The sequence below is a fragment of the Nannobrachium achirus genome (genome assembly GCF_963921795.1).
Source record: "Nannobrachium achirus genome assembly, chromosome: 15".
Classification (NCBI taxonomy): domain Eukaryota; kingdom Metazoa; phylum Chordata; class Actinopteri; order Myctophiformes; family Myctophidae; genus Nannobrachium; species Nannobrachium achirus.
Genome location: NC_137822.1, coordinates 20,534,579 through 20,556,508, shown reverse-complemented (window position 1 = coordinate 20,556,508; position 21,930 = coordinate 20,534,579). Strand labels below are relative to the sequence as shown.

Here is a 21,930-nt window from a genome sequence, read left to right as displayed (position 1 = left end):
ACTACCCCTCAAAATCATGAGCTGATAAACTGCAGTTGCCTCCTTACAAAATATGTACATGTTATAAATGACATATTTCCAGAGACCAGTTCTGCACACCTACAGTAAGATGACACAGACACAAACATAACCACTTGAACCCTCAGGGCTCTATTATACTAGAGACATTTCCGTTTCTGCTCTACATGATTAAATATCTTCGCTCGTCTCACAATGCGTTGCAATGTGAGACATTGAGCTTGTAAATGGGTTATTTTCTGTGACTGTTTTCCCCACAATACGGATGCTGGGGTTTAAGTGGTTAATGTATGGCTCCAACTCTGAGCCTTCCCAAAAAGTATAGAGAAGTAGGTCAATCTAAGTCAGAGATGGTGTTGACAGTGAATAAGTGTGAAGGGCAAAGTATAAAAATGGTTGGCTTTAATGGAAGAGTGGGAAGAATGAATAGGAGTGAACAGAAATCAGTGCGTTCAGTGCGTTCTGTGACACAAAGCAATTGGTATGTTGACTTATAACATTTCAGATAAGACGTTTTCAGTTGAGCAAGAATAAAACAAAGTAAACAAAATAAAATGATCGTACTGGTGGTCTAGCATGTTTTTGACTACATTGACTACAGATTATGGTATGAAGAACCTGAAATTTTTGCTTTATTGCTGATGGTTTTTCAAAGTATATCATGGTAGTTTCATTTGACTGTGGTATGAAAAGCAGTTTACAGATACTTGAAACGTGTTATTGTTGTCAAACTTACATTGCAATTTAATACATTTTCAGGTGCAAATAGTTTTTTTAAAGTCTAGCCAAAATAGTCTGTGGAGAAAAGATTGATTTAAGGAAAAATGCTGTTTATCTACACATTTCAAACATTTACCACACTGTGTTTACCCAACATGTATTCAAGTATTCTAAGTTTGGTAACATTTTAATGATTGAGAAAATGTAAGAAAGTGAATTATAAAAACTAAGCAAAATATTCTTTATATGATATACAGTATGAACAACACTGTGACAAACAGTCATAGGTATTGACACCGGTCAGTAGTCCTTTAAGTGAGAATAAAAGTGCTTTTGCCTTTTGGTAAACCACAACTTATACTACAGTATAGTTTCTACTAGTAATGCACATATCAGAAAATGTCCAGCATCCTGCTGGGGGACGCTGTGGGCGTGTTCCCTCCTCCGCGTCATCAGCGCCCACACCCTAGGTGGGGTTGGCGAAAGGGCCTTTCTATGTGGATTTTGCATGTTCTCCCCATATCTCCTAGGGTAGATACCCTCACAAAAACATGCAGTAATCCTGGCCTGATGGAGGTTAAAGGAACTGGTTGGAATAACGTGTTCCTTCCACGAGCTACGTCCCCTGTCAGGTGAAAAGGACTACTACTTGGACTACTCATGCATAAAAGGAAGCATGAGGTCAGTCCGTTGTCTCCCCAGGCGCGGCAGAGGGAGAGCAGAGCCCAGGATTAGAGCTCAGGCAATTGGCACGGGTGAAAAAATGTGTTACAAAATCGTGGGATAAAAATTATATTAAAAAAAGGGATGTTTTTCCTTGCTGCCATCGCCAAGTGTTTGCTCATGGGGGAAATTGTTGGTTCTCTATGAATTAAACAGTATGGTCTGGAACATCTGTATACATAGTTTTGAGTCATTTGGTGCTATATAAATTAAATAAATGTGTCTATAAAAGCGCCTTTTAGACATGTTTGACGGTGGGTCTGAACAGTGAAACTTCTTACATCTTAACGAGTACAGACAGCCCACTTAAGCCTATCATTGTAATATTGAGCTAGAGGTGGCAGATGTGTTCCTGCTCAAGCTTTTATACATCTTGGCAGGCTAATTAGGAAGAACGGTCATCGTTTTCTGCATTGCTGGACAAGTGGGGGTTTGATGATTCCACTGAGCTCATGTCAGTATACCGAGGGCTCTCCGATTGATCTTGTGCGCAAGCACAATGTTTTCTAGAATAACAAAAATATACTGTAATTTATTCATTGTTAATCTCTCTTGATAAATAGTGTCAGCAAATGTTCTCTAATGTTCTTCATGTATAGGTGATTTGCCACTCATAAACAAAAAAAAAGAGTTTTGAACAGAACCATGGATTTGGAGAATTGTTACTCCCCTGTTGTTCATCAAATATGTATTATAGAATAGAATTATTGCTACTGTCAAGGCAAGGGAACATGCCAAGATATTCAATCAGTGCTCCTCCTACTTTTAAAAGTTTGAAATGCCCCCTTCCCTTTCTTTGTCCATCAGCAAGGCCTGTAACAATTATTACATAATTGTCTAATCGCAGTTATTTTACATAATCGCAGTTATTTTACATAATCGCAGTTATTTTGTCATAATCGTCAAAATCGTTTCCATGTTGAAAAATGTTCATATATTTTCAAACATTTTCAAAAATAGTGGAAATAGCAGAAGCTCACAACGCGTCACGATGCGATGCGTTGTTGAACTTGTAGGTCAGCTATTTCCACAATCAATGTTATTTTTTTAAGTATACATTTGTCAAATATGTCAGTCATTTCTTTGTATATGTAGATTATGTGTCATGTCTGCCATGTGCAACTTCAAAACCTACAAGCCAAACAGAAGTGTAATTGACAATTAACCCTCATGTAAAATAACGATAATGGTGACAGCCCTACCGTCAGCTCAACCTTCCTTACCTTCAGTCCTGTCTTTTCATCATCGCTACCGTTATTAGTGGACGAGGTGGGCGTGTCGTCCCCCAGGCGAGAGACCAGCACAAAGTCCTCACTGTTGAGGGTGGACACAGAGTCTGAGGACACGCTAATCTTCCCCACTGAGCCCTTGTCATCCATGGCCGCTGCTGCTGCTGCTAAGCCCAGCCACACTGGTCATGAATGGAGGACAGGAGGTGGGGGTGGTGTGGGGGGGGGGGGGGGGGTGATGAGCAAAATCACCTGGAAAAGAACAAATAAAAAGAAGGAAAAACAGTCACGATGAGATGAAATTTATGAAAAGCATTTTGATGCCAGAGCCAGGGTTCCCACACATTTTTACCAATGAATTTCCAAAACTTTTCCAAAACTTTTCCAGAATATTTAACACAATTTCCAAGACTATATTATAACAATAATTCCGCTCAATAACAAGTCGCTTACTCCTATACGCAATGCCTAAAGACAGGTAGTGTATGCCAGTGGTTCTCAACCTTTTCAGGCCGTGATCTCAGAAATAATCATATTTTAACTGGGGACCCCTCCACCCTGACGAGCACTAAGAGTTAAGGAATTTTGTATAACACGTTTCTATTGTGAAAATAGCAGATCTAGATCGGCTATTTTCACAATTTCTGCCTCTAATATTTGACAATTTGGCCAATGTTTAATTTGTCATTTCAGAAGTATTAACAAAATCAATAACCAAAGACAATGCATAGCTATTTTTTCCAGGACCTTCCAGGACCCTTGATCAATTCAATTCCAAAACTTTTCCAGTACTGGAAAAATATTTTTCTAATTTCAAAATATTTCCAGGAATTTCATGACCGTGGGAACCCTGCAGAGAGAGCTAGGCTACATTATGTTAGCTGTCCCGTTCATTGGTGCACATATTGTTTTATGGACAACCCACTAAGGAAAGGTAAAGTGCAAGTTCAGGGAAAAGCAATATGTATATTTTCTAGGCTAGCTTGTACAAAGTAATATCCAAGCAGGGGTTGACACTAAGGTCTCAAAGGCACTTGTCCGTCAGGTAAGTACAGGTCATGTACTACTTGCCCAAAGGTCATGCCCACTTGCCCGAAAAGTAAATCATCCATTTATAAAATGATAGGTAAGATTTTAATTACCGCTCAATTTAACACTTATTTCTTTACTTTCTGGGGCTGTGCGATAAAAAGAATCATACAGTACCTAAATACTTCCTAATCCAAATACCAAATACCTACATAGTTGTGATTGAATATGTGTATGGTTTTACACTTGTTATTTTACATTTTTAAGTGTAGCAACAGTAAAAACAGCACATCATAGGTAAACAGTGCTTTACATTCCACAGACCAGAAGACAGAGCGTGCTGGCCACATTCAGGTGTTTAGACAGATATCTGGGTGTTGTGTTTATAGACGTTTGCGTCTCCTCTCAAATGAGCCCTTGCCCGGTCGGGCAACCTGACAGCAAACTTCACCTGCCCAAAAGTGTTTTATTTACCTGCCGGGGGCAGGTGGGCAAGCCTTTAGTGTCTGTCAATGCCTGATATTCCAAGCTTAAAAAAGAGAGTACCCTGAATTAAAGGAAAGTAAGGAAGAAGAGTAAGACCAGAAGAGATAACCTCTGGAATATTTGATTCTGTTGAGTCATCAACATCAAAGTAGAACATTTGTATGCAAAGTATGGTAATTAAAAGTCATGATGATGAGTGCCATTTCAAGGAATTAATTGTGTTCTCATGAATGCCAGGCATAAGTGAAGAAATCAAACCAACTACCATCATCTATATAATATATACATAATACACCCCTGAGTGGAGGGCAGGTCCACTACAATATCAGACAAAAGACAGACTCAACATGGCATGAAGAGATTAAATTCCCCCCAATTTCATATAAGTTTCTTTGTTTGTTTAACTTCATCACAGACAAACATTTCTTTCCCCACTACAGGACCAAATGAGTCCAGCCCTTTCTAGGCTCCCTCTTTCTGCTAGTTTATCCATTCACAATGAATAAAGGTTATGTCTAATCTGTTTTATTCCACTGCTCCATGACAGAAATAAGAAAATAAGAAATTAAGAAATAAACTCAACGTACTGTATAATACCAATACTGAATTCAGTATGAGTATATCTCAGGTTTTCACCAAACTTCATTAACTACACAATTCAACAATGTCTACCTCTAAGTTATATTGTATGTCTATTACCTCTCAAAGGGAGACATACATTAGAACATTTTGTAAATTATATTCCTGACACATTTGAAAGATATTTGGGTTAGTTTGCATATCAACTCATATACAGTAGCATACTATACAGCTACTGTATACTTGGTCACCTCCTTTTTTCCATCTACATCACATCCCTTTGTCGAAAATAGGTAATCTACATACTGTAGGTAATCTACAAATTCGCACAAACTTGTAGATTGGCTATTTTTTGCTATGCTATTATTCGGCTATGTTCCCCAATTATGACATGCCCAGAATAGAATAGGGACACTATGGCTTAAGATATCATACCACATTAGTTTACTTTGGGTTTAGATAATAAAAAGGTGCTGCTTTAAGGTTTCTGTGCGTTAGTGAGTGTGTGTGTGTGTGTGTGTGTGTGTGTGTGTGTGTGTGTGTGTGTGTGTGTGTGTGTGTGTGCGTGCGTGCGTGCGTGCGTGCGTGCGTGCGTGCGTGCGTGCGTGCGTGCGTGCGTGCGTGCGTGCGTGCGTGCGTGTGTGTGGGCATGCATGCGTGCAAAATATCTCATGTTAAGCTCAAGATAAGGTCTGAGATTATAGCTTTTTCTTAAACATGAAAACCAGCTTCGGTCATGAAATCACTGGAGAAGGGAGGTGCCTTTGTGTGTGTAACACAGGAAGGCTCTGGCAGAGGTTCAACATGAGTCCAGAATAGGCTATTTATGGATATCTCTCCTCCCTCCTCCCCCTCATGGCTTTCTTCTCTTCTGCACCCCGTCTTCATCTCTCTGCCCTCTTCCCCTTTTCTCCTGCTCACCCTCCTTGTTTTGTCCAGACCAATCCCTCCCTGCTCGCCCCTCTTCTCCCCATCCCTTCCTTCTTCTCAGTGTAGGTCTGACACAATGGGAAAGCCAAAGGAACTAAATCTAGAGCAGTGGTTCTCAGCCTGTGGGTCGGGACTCGGGACCCCCATGATTAACTTAACGTGCACATTGTTTTCTCACTCAACAGTAAACAAACCAATGTAAAGTTTAAGTGTGTAGAGGTTATCTGCACATTTGTGAAGTGAAGTGACATTTAAGGACTTTTTAATACCTCTTAATACCTCTTAAAATGACAGATTAAACATTGGCCAAATTGTCAAATATTAGAGGCAGAAATGTTGAAAATAGCCAATCTAGATCTGCCATTTTCACAATAGAACCGTGTTATACAAAATGTATAACAAAATTCCACAACTCTTACTCTCTTAGTGCTCGTCAGGGTGGGGGGGGGGGGGGTCCCGATTAAAATATGATTTGGGGGTCACAGCCTGAAAAGGTTGAGAACCACTGATCTAGAGCACAAAGGCCAAAGCACTATGTGATGTACAATGAAGATGATAACATTGTTACACTGACACAAATAGGCCCTCCACTTAAATTAATAATTTGACCGTCTCTGTGGGATTAAAGCATAACACAAAGATTTCAATGTTGGCACAAGGTTTAAAAAATTAGTTGGAAATTAGTGATTGTGGTTCATCCTAAATGGAGTCGCTGGGTTGGTTTTCGCTTGTGTTGCAGAAACATTGTTGAAAGGGTTAGTGGGTCGTGTGACAGACGAGACGACCATGGTCAGGGAGAGCGTACTGATGGATCTACTTTGACTGTTGTGTGTAATTCACAGTTAAGCTTCATTAGACTTTTATTCCAGTTTACTAAATAGGATAGCTTAAATAATAAGGCTGTTGCTTTTGGTCAACAGAAGTCATTCATTGTGATGAATTTGGATACATTTGATTTGTATTGCCTCTGTCTGTGAATAAACCTCAAGACAGTTGATTTTACAACCAAGTTTAAGTCATGTTATGTAAATCAATGAGGCTGCTGGGGTTAGGGTCTATGAAACATTATATCATTCTATCTATCTCCACCTCCAAGTTGCTTGTGCTCATGATGACGAGTAACTGACCTCTGACAGTGACTTAATGGGGGGAGGCCTCACTGGTTGGCAGTGATGTTAATAGGTTTTTAATGTAATGAGTCCCCGGGACCCACGAAGGGTCTTTCGGATGAGTCCCAGGGATATTTTATGGGTCCCACAAAAATTCTACGCGGCATGTCATTTTTGACAAAGTGCAGCATTTAACTTGAATTGGTTATTATATGGTTATGTTCATGTTACGTAGAAATGTGTCTGAAAGAAATGAACCACAATTCCAAATCTTACAATTTTAATACTTCCAAATAGTCATGTGTTTTGACTTTTATACCGAACCGGTAATATCGGATGTTGACCACTTGGGGGCGCAGATAGAAGCTTTTACCGAGTCTTCATAATGAACAGCCACCTGTTATTTTATATACATCGATAATATATGGATCTTCTCAGTGAGATGATGTCTCCTGTTTGTACTGTTACTGCTTCTATGGAATGGGGGAAATGCTCTCTGGCGTGCTTGTGTTTGCTCTGCTGTACAGAAAACCAGTGGACTGGGTCAAAAACAGTGGATTGGGTTGCTTGTAGATCGGCTACTTTTGTTTTGAACGGTTGATCCTAGAGGGACGTGCCGCCCCTCTATGGATGCGGGAGGGCAAGGCACAGGCGGCCGCGGTAGTCCGCTGCCCCGGCGGACCACCAAAGGGACGGTGCCGCCACGAAAACACTATAATCAATCAAACAGTTAGGCAGCCTAGGCTACATACATACTGTATCAGATAGCATACATGCTAGGCTAGCTTGCTTCCTCCGTGTTGTAGTTGAGCCAATAAAGGTTATTTGACCATGTTCATCACAACGTTAATCGTCGCTATTGTTGTAAAGACGCAATGAAGACCTGTGTAGCTTCTAACACGTTGTCCAATGTCCACCACCACATCTATAAACAATAGCGCGTGTACTGTATATCCAGTTGTTATTGAATGGAGGGGAAAGGAGGCGGGTCCCTGTCTGAGCAGTGAGCATTGAGCTGCAGTGTAGAGACGTGACGTCACGTTTCTGCGCCAAGCCCTGCCATACACGTCCTGTGGGGGAACCCTTTTTGATGTATCACCTAACACGCTGTGCCACTATGGTCAGAGAGCGGCCCGGTGCTACGCTAAAACTCAGGCACCCATTGAATTCTGTGACCATTCAGTGGCGCACAAAATGGCGTCGTGGATTCAAAACACAGACTGTCGTTAGTTTTATCGTCTGTTTTAAGACTTTCTACGCGGATTTCATTTGTGTTAACGTAGGGTAAAGTAGCATGCCTTCACCCATGAACAATGGTGGCGTCTGTGGACTTTAAAAAAAAAAAAAATTTCGCGACGTGGTAAATTATTTTAACGTGGACTCCAATGGAGGCAATGCGTCCATGGGACCCAAGGACACTGACGTGAATGCGTCTCTAGGCAACGTGAATGCGTCAGAGACGCGTGACGCGCACGTAATGACGTCACTGAAACACTGTTTTCCCCATTCGTGGGTCACGGACCAATATTTATGGGTCACGACTCGAGTAAAAATCCCATTTTCTTTTCCAAAAGATTACTGCTGTTTTCACTAGTTTTGGGCAAACGTTTTAGTTAAAAAGTTTGTGAACCACTGCTTTAAAGTATAAAGTGTTGTATAGCTCAATATTGAAACACTAGAATCATTAGGTGTGTAGAAGTGACTACACATCTAATGATGACTTGGTCTTGCCAGGTAAATTGATAGGCTCTTCTCCAGTATAGTTTATTTACTAACCATAACAAATCATTGAGCTTTACAGCAGGGGTCTTCAACATTTTCAGGCCAAGGACCCCTTAGTTGAGAGAGAGATGAAGCAGGGACCCCCACACCCTGTTCATAGATTCCATAATAGTTTCATTGTTTTTGACAGCACGATCATCAGTATATTTTGGATTCATGTTAATGTGGGATTTCAGATATTTAACCGTCAATACTTAATAAACTTGACCTTTGATTGATTGATTGATTGATTGATTGAAGACTTTATTAGAAGTTTGCATAGGAAAAGGTACAGTTTCATGACGGTACAGTTCACTGGTACAAGGTCTACTAAAAGGAGATCCATGAAAAGACTAAGCTTATTTCCACAGGAAACCATTTAAGTATCTCATATAACATTGAATGACAGACGAATAGAACACAGTACTATGCAGTAGATATGTAAAGAAAAGAAAAAATGAGAGAACAAAAAAAGAGTCTAAACAGTAAGTAAGTAAGTATATACAAAGAAGGGGCAGGGGAGGGTAGGGTTGGGCTAGGTTAGTTTTTTTACCAGTTGCGAACGGCTGCTGCCTGTAAGTGGTTTTTCAAGACAATTTTAAAGGATGCTAGTGATCCACACTCCTTTATGACCTTCGGTAAGGCTTTCCACATTTTGGTGGTATAGCAGAAAAAAGAGTTTGACCCTTTGTTGGTTTTGACTCTGGGTTGAAAGTGATCTGTGGCGCTGCCTCTGGTGTTGTAATTATGGACATCCTTAATGTTTATAAAGTATTTTGACAGGTACTTGGGTATCATAGTGGTGTAGTGTATCTTGTACACCAGGCCCATTGCAAGTTGCTGTACTCTGTCATCTACTCTGAGCCACCCCACTCTTAACTGGTGAGTAGCGGTGAGGTGAGTCTGATAGGGAAGGTTAAGCAGGACCCTAATTAGTTTATTTTGGGCTGTTTGGAGTTTAGTTTTCAGGGCTTGTGGGGCGTCACGATACCATACGTGGACTCCGTAGTCAAAGAGGGGCTGGATTATTGCACCAGCTATGGTCTTCAGTGTGTTGAAATTGACCATTAGGGCGATCCTCTGTAGGAAACGAGTTTGTTGGTTGATTTTATTTATTGCTTTAGAAGTCATCTTTTCACTGGAAAGATTAGCTTCAAGGATACATCCTAAGTAAGAGATTTCGTTTTTTCGTGTTATGACCTTGTCACCCACTTTGATTGTGAAGTTATCGACTTTTTTGAGGTTATGATTTGACTCAGTTTTTCCCAGTTGAATTGATAATTTGTTGTCATTAAGCCATGTGCAGATCTTACTTAGTCCAGAGTTCACTTTCACTGTACTTAGTCTGCTCTTTTTCCCCTCGAAAGCTCTTTGCCGAAAATAACCGCTGCGAGGCGTTGTGAGCTTGTAGATCTGCTATTTTTGGCTAAAGTTCTCAGAATATGGACGCTAGGGTTCAAGTGGTTTATATAAAAAGGGGGAAAAAAACAAGTATCAGACAAAGATTTGGAGGACCCCCTGTAGTAACTCTGAGGACCTCCTAGGGGTCCCGGACCCCTTGTTGAAGACCCCTGCTTTACAGGCTTTCCCTCGGTTATAGAGAAATGTAGTTTTAATGTCAAAAGTTTCTTTTCTACTGTTAACGGGCAGGTGTTGAGGAATTAGGACAGGAGCACACATTAGATTTACTGTAAGTAGACTAGAGCAAATAATACTAATATTGGAACCGTTTCAGTAGTCACAACTAAGGAAATCAATATAAACAGACACTCAATTGTCCAACTTCCCGAGAGCTACTACTGCAGGAAGGAGTGTCTCTTTATTGCTTTAATTATGTTGCCAGGCACGGGTTACTTGGTTACTACCACTTACTTACTTACTTTTTGCTGTTTACCTACATAAGCATTTTTAAGTGAATTCACAAACATAACCAACCCAGTGACGTCATTACGTGCGCGTCACGCGTCTCTGACGCATTCACGTTGCCTAGAGACGCATTCACGTCAGTGTCCTTGGGTCCCACGGACGCATTGCCTCCATTGGAGTCCACGTTAAAATAATTTACCACGTCGCGAAAAAAAAATATTTAAAAAAAAGTCCACAGCATTGTTCATGGGTGAAGGCATGCTACTTTACCCTACGTTAACACAAATGAAATCCGCGTAGAAAGTCTTAAAACTAGGGATGGTCCGATCGGGTTTTTTGGAACCGATCACCAAGCGCCGATCACAAAAGTTTGATCACCCGATACCGATCAATCACCGATCCGATCAAGTTATTATTTATATATTATTTAAATTTTCTAAATGTTAATGTTTTAACTTTAATTAATTAATTCACTCATGAATTCATTTATATATTTGCCTTATAGTTATTTACCAGCATTACTATGTATTTATTATCATAGCAGTAACTAATTATTCCTTCAGCACTGTGGAAATCAATACCCCAAAATGGCCTCAAGTGGGCATACTGAACGGCTGGTTGATCGGATGCACCGATCGGATCGGATCGGTGAATTTACCTTTTGATCTAAACCACAGATTATCGCCGATCATGCTTTGATCGGCCCGATCCGATCCATTGCCGATTGATCAGTAACATCTCTACTTAAAACAGACGATAAAACTAACGACAGTCTGTGTTTTGAATCCACGACGCCATTTTGTGCGCCACTGAATGGTCACAGAATTCAATGGGTGCCTGAGTTTTAGCGTAGCACCGGGCCGCTCTCTGACCATAGTGGCACAGCGTGTTAGGTGATACATCAAAAAGGGTTCCCCCACAGGACGTGTATGGCAGGGCTTGGCGCAGAAACGTGACGTCACGTCTCTACACTGCAGCTCAATGCTCACTGCTCAGACAGGGACCCGCCTCCTTTCCCCTCCATTCAATAACAACTGGATATACAGTACACGCGCTATTGTTTATAGATGTGGTGGTGGACATTGGACAACGTGTTAGAAGCCACACAGGTCTTCATTGCGTCTTTACAACAATAGCGACGATTAACGTTGTGATGAACATGGTCAAATAACCTTTATTGGCTCAACTACAACACGGAGGAAGCAAGCTAGCCTAGCATGTATGCTATCTGATACAGTATGTATGTAGCCTAGGCTGCCTAACTGTTTGATTGATTATAGTGTTTTCGTGGCGGCGCCGTCCCTTTGGTGGTCCGCCGGGGCAGCGGACTACCGCGGCCGCCTGTGCCTTGCCCTCCCGCATCCATAGAGGGGCGGCACGTCCCTCTAGGATCAACCGTTCAAAACAAAAGTAGCCGATCTACAAGCAACCCAATCCACTGTTTTTGACCCAGTCCACTGGTTTTCTGTACAGCAGAGCAAACACAAGCACGCCAGAGAGCATTTCCCCCATTCCATAGAAGCAGTAACAGTACAAACAGGAGACATCATCTCACTGAGAAGATCCATATATTATCGATGTATATAAAATAACAGGTGGCTGTTCATTATGAAGACTCAGTAAAAGCTTCTATCTGCGCCCCCAAGTGGTCAACATCCGATATTACCGGTTCGGTATAAAAGTCAAAACACATGACTATTTGGAAGTATTAACTCTTTCTACGCTTTGAACGTTCCCGTTCGCCCCATTTTTTACAGAACCTCAACGCCAATTGTACGTTCTTTGGCTCGTTCTTTTGTACCTTGGTTTGATGTCTGTAAGCTGATGAGGGGTCCCGCCGCCGTCTACTGTAATCACATGGCGAGCAGTGATGTTCTTAAAAATCCATAATGCGTTTACATCAACGGAGACCATTTCGCTTCCGTGTTGATATCTCTGGCCCAGGGGCTTTGTTGCCAATGTGTGTTCCTAGACCATGGGAGGAGGAAGCGGCCACATTAATGGCATTACGCCCCCCTCTGCTGGCTGGTCAGCGAAAGCGCATGCAAGAAAGGCCAAATAGGCCAAGAGTCAAAAAAAAAAAAAAAAAAAAGGCCAACATTCTACTATAACATTGCAAAGGTAACCCGCTTTTTGATGGCACCAGACCCAATAAATAAATAAATAATCTGGCGGTAGGAGAGTTAAAATTGTAAGATTTGGAATTGTGGTTCATTTCTTTCAGACACATTTCTACGTAACATGAACATAACCATATAATAACTAATTCAAGTTAAATGCTGCACTTTGTCAAAAATGACATGCCGAGTAGAATTTTTGTGGGACCCATAAAATATCCCTGGGACTCATCCGAAAGACCCTTCGTGGGTCCCGGGGACTCATTACATTAAAAACCTATTAACATCACTGATGTGTTAACATTAGCATCTTTGTTAGCATTAGCATTTGTTAGCATTAGCATGTGTTAGCATTAGCAATATGGTTTCTTGTTTTTAAGAAATAGGCTCCTCCCACAAGTTCCGCAAGGCGATTACGTTGTCCCGTCGCTCCCGAGATCGTTTGTGTTTCGTTTTGAGAGGGTCGTTCCCCCTGAAAAACACGTTTTGGCATGAAACGGTTACGTTTTGCGCGTTTGTGGTGCCCCCTATGGGTCGAAGTGGAAATGCTTTTGGGTATATGTTCAGTATAGCGCCTCCCACTTGTGGTTAAAATTTGGTGTTGACTGGATGTTTCGTTTGTGATTTATGGCTACTTCTTACAAAACGGGCTCCTCCCGCTAACTTTGGAACCCTGTTACGGAAGAACGGTATGGACTATCAAAATATCGTTTAAATATGTTTATCGCATGAGTCCATAGATCGTGTGTATCGATTTTTGTGACATTTGGAGAAAATATGTAGGAAAAGGAGCAAAAAGTGTGTTTTGAAGAAAATTCAAAATGGCGGAAAATCTATCCCGACGCAAATGGGCGTGGCCTATATGAGGAGATGCGTCATGACCCAAGGAATCCAGGGAATTTTAATTTTCCGACCCACGGTTCAAGAGTTACAGGCCGAAAGGTAAAGTGGACTGTTATAGTGCCACCATGAGGCCAACTGACGAAATTATTTTTTATTTAATCCTTGATATCATTATAAATCTCCTCTCCAAGTTTTGAAACTGTAGCCCCTATGGTTTGCGAGAAAAAAAATATTGAATGTGAGTTTTTGCGATTCCCATTATAAGTCAATGGGTAAAATTAATTCACTAATAAATTAATATCAATTAAACGATACAACTTTTCTCTTAGAAAAGTAATAGCACACCATTCCCGGCCGAGCCGCACGTTTTGATGTATATATTGCGGCGGTGGCGTAAATTGTGCGGCAGTTATTAGCGCACCAAATTTGCAAGAACGTTACTTACTTAATTAAGTATGGCGGATTACAATAAGTGTTTTGCCATTGCATGGCAGGCACACTTAATTAAGTATGGCGGATTACAATAAGTGTTTTGCCATTGCATGGCAGGCACACTTAATTAGGGCCTTGTAAATAAAAAGGCATTTAAAGGACAACTTAGTTTTTTTACAACAACGGTTCATATTTTAGATTGTAATTAAAGAATATAAAAGATGAGTGTTAAATTGATTTCATTTACTTCTTTCTATTGTTTTAGAGATTCTTATTTCAGTGGTTGGGGCATGCGTACAAGTGGCTAAATATGTCATTTTACACAGAATAAGCCCATTCCCAAGATACAACACAACCTTTCATGGTTGGATGTGACTTATGGGGGCTAGAACTGTTACTGTAAATAGCAATTAAGAAAACTGCTGCAGACGATTGAAATAACATCTTTAATATGTAGACCTATTTTATTAACCCACAAAATAGCCAACTGTATATCAAATTGTATTCTATATTTACTTGCATACTGGGGAAACTTTAGTGCAGCCACCTCTGTAAATTAATTAGTTCATGAATCCATCAGCCACTAGACTGCTTCAGACAGAACATCTCACACCTACTAGGCTACTTAGCAGTTCACACAATGGATGGAATATTTATATGCATCAACCAGGAAGGAATTGCTGTTAATTCAAGCTGTGACACTTGGCGTCGATCGGTTAAAGAGGTGCAAAAAAACAGACAATGGTGCATGTGCAGGCATGCGTGCACCTCCACAAGGTAGTGGAGGTGTGTGCTATGTGGAATGCCGATTCCACATAGCTCCACCATCATCTCACTCATGGCGGTCACAGAAACGTTTCTGTGACTCCTGGCGGTCACAGAAACAATCTACAGTTGCGGCCACAGCGATCCTTAGAGAGGAAGTGCTGGGAACAGAGCGACAGACAGGACACAGACAGACGGGACTGCCGCAGCTTGTTTACAAACTATTCATTTTTGCTGATGCATAGATCATGTAGTTGTTCAGTATTGATTAATACTGCATAACAGGCCTCTGCCTCAACGGCTCGTGCTGTCAGACTCGGGAGACCCAGAATGCAAAATGACAATAGCGATTCTTATCATTTCAATAAACAAGCAAAAACAAACTGCTACATGAACAATGTTGGTGTAGAGATTAGGGATGGGACGATATGAAAATGTCATATCACGATTATTGTGTCAAAATAAATCACAATTTATATTAATTTATATTATCGCGGTAATCAAAATCCATTATCCTGGGGCAGAACATTTGCCAAAAAATAGCAGATCTACAAGCTCACAACGCGTTGCATTGCGACGCGTTGTGAGCTTGTAGATGGGCTATTTTTTGGCAAAAACATTTGGCAGAGAGTGAAAGAAAGACTGTATCAAGTACGTATATTATAAGTACGTTTATAGAGGGTTTAAAAACCAGATATGCAGCGCAGCAAACAAAAGGTGAATTGATAATATCGCGTATCGTCCCATCCATAGTAGAGATTTGATAATGCAGTGAACCACAACCTCGAGTCTGCAAAGTATTCGCTGGGGGTCTGCGACACCCTGTCTCATTAAATAATGAAACAAAACTAAAAATATATATTTTATTAGGCTATGTGCCCCACTGTCTCTCTTCCACTATTATGACTGTCTCGAGTCTAGCTGGGTTGGGAGGTTGCAAACAGATGTCATAGCCTACTTAAAGGGGTACTGTCACCTAAAGGGGTTGAGGGGCAGATTACACTGTGACAGGCCCCCTTTAACAACTGCATTGTAAGAAACGTATTGAAAATAGTGGTAGGGGTCCTTGGGGCCAGTGATAGGTAGACCCTCCCGAAAAATGCGATTATGCGATCGCAGAATTTCCCACATAATCAGCTAAATGCCACAGATTATGCTGGTGTTATGTGACAATATATTTAGTCTTCATTCTAGTCGTACTGTACTGTAGCATAGTTTTTATTAAGTCAGTGAAAAAACGTAGGCGACGAGTATTTTTCGTCAGTTGTAGTCCACCAAATCAACACTACCGCGGCACTGAAAAGGTTGAGTACCAATGGTGAAGGTTGCCAAGGGCAAGGGGTGGGGTGGTGTGGCGGGGTCTGGTGCTGGGTCTGACTCTGGGGAGGAAGGCCGGGTGACAAGGCAGCCATTATAATCCTGTTGAAGCCGGCAGCTAGTCAGAGAAATAGAGCAAGATGGTGTGTGTGTGTGTGTGTGTGTGTGTGTGTGTGTGTGTGTGTGTGTGTGTGTGTGTGTGTGTGTGTGTGTGTGTGTGTGTGTGTGTGTGTGTGTGTGTGTGTGTGTGTGTGTGCACGGCTGCACGCGCGCCAGCATGATACAGCAGCAGCTTTTGTGTGTAAGCTGTGTATGAGCCAGCATGAAACAGCGGTGCTTTTATAAGTGTGTTGCTTGCTTATCTACAGGCTTTATTTCAATCCTTTTATATAGCGAGTCTACTCTTAAAATCTTGTGAATTCCCTTTGACATCTCTCTCAGATATCTGACACACAGGTTTTATAGGACCATATCGACGTCATACTGTACATTAACATTGTCTAACTTTCTGTTTTAGAGATTACATAGGTAACAAACCAGTAAGACTCCCTAAATCAGGAGATTTAGGGAGTCTTTGGAAGGCAACGGTAGCCAATCAGGAGGGAATATGGGAAATGGGACAGCTCCATGTTGATGACATGGACTGTAGAGATACTGTGTACCGCTTTGCGTGATTTTGGGACAAAATCTGTAGGAGCAGTGTCCAAAAACGTGTCTTGCGAGAATCGGCCTCATGGTGGCGCTAGAAGAGGGCCATGTGAGAAATGAGGGGCGGGGGTTGTGGTTTGCCAGCCAAGGAGAGTGTGTGTGTGCAAAAAAGTTTGGCATGGCATGGTGGCGGAGATATGAGTAGGGGAAAAGTGACACGACATGACGTGACTGACAGACAGACAGCCGGTGGAGGTTTTGATAGTAACTGCGACCTGACGGTCGCAACAATCATCTTTGTGTCAATCTTTGTTTTTGTTGCGGTAGGTTAGCATATTAAGCCTACAAATCATAGTTGTCCGCAGGGTTCATTCAGGGGTAAAGCAAGCCCAAAGCAGACCCTTGGTGGAGCACTGTGAAGACCTTCTTAATTAATGACAATGACTGGTGTCTCTACTAATGATGCTGTTAGGGTTCTTTTAAAACACCAGTGATGTTAATAGGTTTTTAATGTAATGAGTCCCCGGGACCCACGAAGGGTCTTTCGGATGAGTCCCAGGGATATTTTATGGGTCCCACAAAACTTCTACGCGGCATGTCATTTTTGACAAAGTGCAGCATTTAACTTGAATTGGTTATTATATGGTTATGTTCATGTTACGTAGAAATGTGTCTGAAAGAAATGAACCACAATTCCAAATCTTACAATTTTAATACTTCCAAATAGTCATGTGTTTTGACTTTTATACCGAACCGGTAATATCGGATGTTGACCACTTGGGGGCGCAGATAGAAGCTTTTACCGAGTCTTCATAATGAACAGCCACCTGTTATTTTATATACATCGATAATATATGGATCTTCTCAGTGAGATGATGTCTCCTGTTTGTACTGTTACTGCTTCTATGGAATGGGGGAAATGCTCTCTGGCGTGCTTGTGTTTGCTCTGCTGTACAGAAAACCAGTGGACTGGGTCAAAAACAGTGGATTGGGTTGCTTGTAGATCGGCTACTTTTGTTTTGAACGGTTGATCCTAGAGGGACGTGCCGCCCCTCTATGGATGCGGGAGGGCAAGGCACAGGCGGCCGCGGTAGTCCACTGCCCCGGCGGACCACCAAAGGGACGGCGCCACCACGAAAACACTATAATCAATCAAACAGTTAGGCAGCCTAGGCTACATACATACTGTATCAGATAGCATACATGCTAGGCTAGCTTGCTTCCTCCATGTTGTAGTTGAGCCAATAAAGGTTATTTGACCATGTTCATCACAACGTTAATCGTCGCTATTGTTGTAAAGACGCAATGAAGACCTGTGTGGCTTCTAACACGTTGTCCAATGTCCACCACCACATCTATAAACAATAGCGCGTGTACTGTATATCCAGTTGTTATTGAATGGAGGGGAAAGGAGGCGGGTCCCTGTCTGAGCAGTGAGCATTGAGCTGCAGTGTAGAGACGTGACGTCACGTTTCTGCGCCAAGCCCTGCCATACACGTCCTGTGGGGGAACCCTTTTTGATGTATCACCTAACACGCTGTGCCACTATGGTCAGAGAGCGGCCCGGTGCTACGCTAAAACTCAGGCACCCATTGAATTCTGTGACCATTCAGTGGCGCACAAAATGGCGTCGTGGATTCAAAACACAGACTGTCGTTAGTTTTATCGTCTGTTTTAAGACTTTCTACGCGGATTTCATTTGTGTTAACGTAGGGTAAAGTAGCATGCCTTCACCCATGAACAATGGTGGCGTCTGTGGACTTTTTAAAATATTTTTTTTTCGCGACGTGGTAAATTATTTTAACGTGGACTCCAATGGAGGCAATGCGTCCGTGGGACCCAAGGACACTGACGTGAATGCGTCTCTAGGCAACGTGAATGCGTCAGAGACGCGTGACGCGCACGTAATGACGTCACTGACACATACAAGGTTGCACACACTTAGCGAGCTGCAGGCACACTTAAAATTTCTTCGAAATTTTCTTTTCTAGTTAAGTGTGCCTGCCATGCAATGGCAAAACACTTATTGTAATCCGCCATACTTAAGTAATTAAGTTCCTTGCAAATTTCGGCACGTAATAACTGCCGCACGATTTACACCACCGCCGCAATATATACATCAAAACGTGCGGCTCGGCCGGGAATGGGGTGCTATTACTTTTCTAAGAGAAAAGTTGTATCGTTTAATTGATATTAATTTATTAGTGAATTAATTTTACCCATTGACTTATAATGGGAATCGCAAAAACTCACATTCAATATTTTTTTCCTCGCAAACCATAGGGGCTACAGTTTCAAAACTTGGAGAGGAGATTTATAATGATATCAAGGATTAAATAAAAAATAAATAAAAATACCTTTCGGCCTGTAACTCTTGAACCGTGGGTCGGAAAATTAAAATTCCTTTTTCCCTGGATTCCTTGGGTCATGACGCATCTCCTCATATAGGCCACGCCCATTTGCGTCAGGATAGATTTTCCGCCATTTTGAATTTTCTTCAAAACACACTTTTTGCTCCTTTTCCTACATATTTTCTCCAAATGTCACAAAAATCGATACACACGATCTATGGACTCATGCGATAAACATATTTAAACGATATTTTGATAGTCCATACCGTTCTTCCGTAACAGGATTCCAAAGTTAGCGGGAGGAGCCTGTTTTGTAAGAAGTAGCCATAAATCACAAACGAAACATCCAGTCAACACCAAATTTTAACCACAAGTGGGGGGCGCTATACTGAACATATACCCAAAAGCATTTCCACTTCGACCCATAGGGGGCACCACAAATGCGCAAAACGTAACCGTTTCATGCCAAAACGTGTTTTTCAGGGGGAACGACCCTCTCAAAACGAAACACTAACACCAACCGCTACACAAGGTTGCACACACTTAGCGAGCTGCAGGCACACTTAAAATTTCTTAGAAATGTTCTTTTCTAGTTAATGATAATAATAATGATCCCACAAATTTGGTGCGCTAATAACTGCCGCACAATTTACGCCACCGCCGCAATATATACATCAAAACGTGCGGCTCGGCCGGGAATGGTGTGCTATTACTTTTCTAAGAGAAAAGTTGTATCGTTTAATTGATATTAATTTATTAGTGAATTATTTTTACCCATTGACTTATAATGGGAATCGCAAAAACTCACATTCAATATTTTTTTTCTCGCAAACCATAGGGGCTACAGTTTCAAAACTTGGAGAGGAGATTTATAATGATATCAAGGATTAAATAAAAAATAATTTCGTCAGTTGGCCTCATGGTGGCGCTATAACAGTCCACTTTACCTTTCGGCCTGTAACTCTTGAACCGTGGGTCGGAAAATTAAAATTCCTTTTTCCCTGGATTCCTTGGGTCATGATGCATCTCCTCATATAGGCCACGCCCATTTGCGTCAGGATAGATTTTCCGCCATTTTGAATTTTCTTCAAAACACACTTTTTGCTCCTTTTCCTACATATTTTCTCCAAATGTCACAAAGATCGATACACACAATCTATGGACTCATGCGATAAACATATTTAAACGATATTTTGATAGTCCATACCGTTCTTCCGTAACAGGGTTCCAAAGTTAGCGGGAGGAGCCCGTTTTGTAAGAAGTAGCCATAAATCACAAACGAAACATCCAGTCAACACCAAATTTTAACCACAAGTGGGGGGCGCTATACTGAACATATACCCAAAAGCATTTCCACTTCGACCCATAGGGGGCACCACAAACGCGCAAAACGTAACCATTTCATGCCAAAACGTGTTTTTCAGGGGGAACGACCCTCTCAAAACGAAACACAAACGATCTCGGGAGCGACGGGACAACGTAATCGCCTTGCGGAACTTGTGGGAGGAGCCTATTTCTTAAAAACAAGAAACCATATTGCTAATGCTAACACATGCTAATGCTAACAAATGCTAATGCTAACAAAGATGCTAATGTTAACACATACAAGGTTGCACACACTTAGCGAGCTGCAGGCACACTTAAAATTTATTCGAAATTTTCTTTTCTAGTTTAGTATACAGGTTGACTAACGTTTTCACTAAGTGCATCTTCATCAGTGTCAGGGTGTGAAAGCAGTTGTGAAGCAGCCAAGCAGGCCAGAAGATACTGAGGATATCTGAGCAACATCTAGGTAAATAGCTTACTTACTGTACCTAAGTATTATGATATGAGGGGGACTACCGTGAGATATTGTTCAGTAGTGTACTGCGGTTGTAATGTACACATATCAGTATCCGCAAAAAACAAAATAATAATCATGTTTGTTAATATAATAGCATTATAAAGTGGAACAACAATCGAAGGCATTGAAGCTCCATTTTTGTTTAAATTGATGCTAATCCCTGGCAACTGTGCTGTAAAGCAGTAATACACTAGGTCAAGGGTCTTCAACAGGGGGTCCGGGACCCGTAGGGGGTCCGGGACCCGTAGGGGGTCCTCAGTTACTATAGGGGGTCCTCCAAATCATAAAAAACATTTTCTCATATTTTATATGAACCACTTGACCAGATCGGCTATTTTTGGCAAAGAGGTTTGGTTTAGAGGGGAAAAAGAGCAGACTAAGTACATAGTGAATAGTCAACTTTAATAAATATTGACAGTTAAAGTGGTTAACTATCTGAAAACACAAATTGACATGAATCCAAAATATACTGATGATTGTGCTGTCAAACATTGAAACTATATGGAATCTATGAAAAGGTTGTGGGGTCCCTGCTTCATCTCTCTCTCAACTAAGGGGTCCTTGGCCTGAAGACGTTGAAGACCCCTACAGGTTACAGTTTACAGTTTAGGCATTTAGCAGACGCTTTTAATCCAAAGCGACTTACAATAAGCAGATAATACATCACTATAATAAACAAGATAATATGTCACCCCTGCACTAGGTTAAAAAAAAATCTAAATCCATCATGAGTAATTCTGTGCACACCTGGATCCCATCCCCGTCTCTCTCCCCTTCCCCTCTCCAGTTGAACTGGCTGTTCTTGACTGCCAGCTGGCCCTGCGTGCAGCCGTGCACCTCACAGGGGAGAGGAGGACACAGCCAGACACAGAGAGAGAGCGTTCAGCCTTTGCAACAGCCCCCTTCGACTACACCTCACATCAGTGACTTCGGTCAGGCACAAACAGCAGGGAAAGGGAGAAAGACAAAGAGAGAAACTAGAGAGAGAGTGACAGAGAAAAAGTTGAACTTACAGGAGGTGAGTCATGAGGTATTGCATAAAAAGCACAGGGGTGGAAGGAGAGAGGGACAGAGAAGAGGAGGGTTGAATAGGCAACGCATGAGCTGCGGAATAGTACAAATGGAGGAAAGAGTCACGCACACACAGCACACACGCACGCACAC

The 21,930-nt window shown here is 41.6% G+C and overlaps 1 protein-coding gene across 2 annotated transcripts in view; it reads right to left on the bottom strand.

The window, feature by feature from the left end:
- rabgap1 (RAB GTPase activating protein 1) overlaps positions 1-21,930 on the bottom strand; it is a 155,784-nt gene that overhangs the window by 127,924 nt on the left and 5,930 nt on the right. For both annotated transcript variants that reach the window (XM_080742477.1, XM_080742478.1), the window contains exon 2: positions 2,685-2,942. In XM_080742477.1, the coding sequence (XP_080598603.1) occupies positions 2,685-2,840 (156 nt within the window). In that variant the 5' untranslated portion in view covers positions 2,841-2,942. The remainder of the gene's footprint in view (positions 1-2,684; positions 2,943-21,930) is intronic.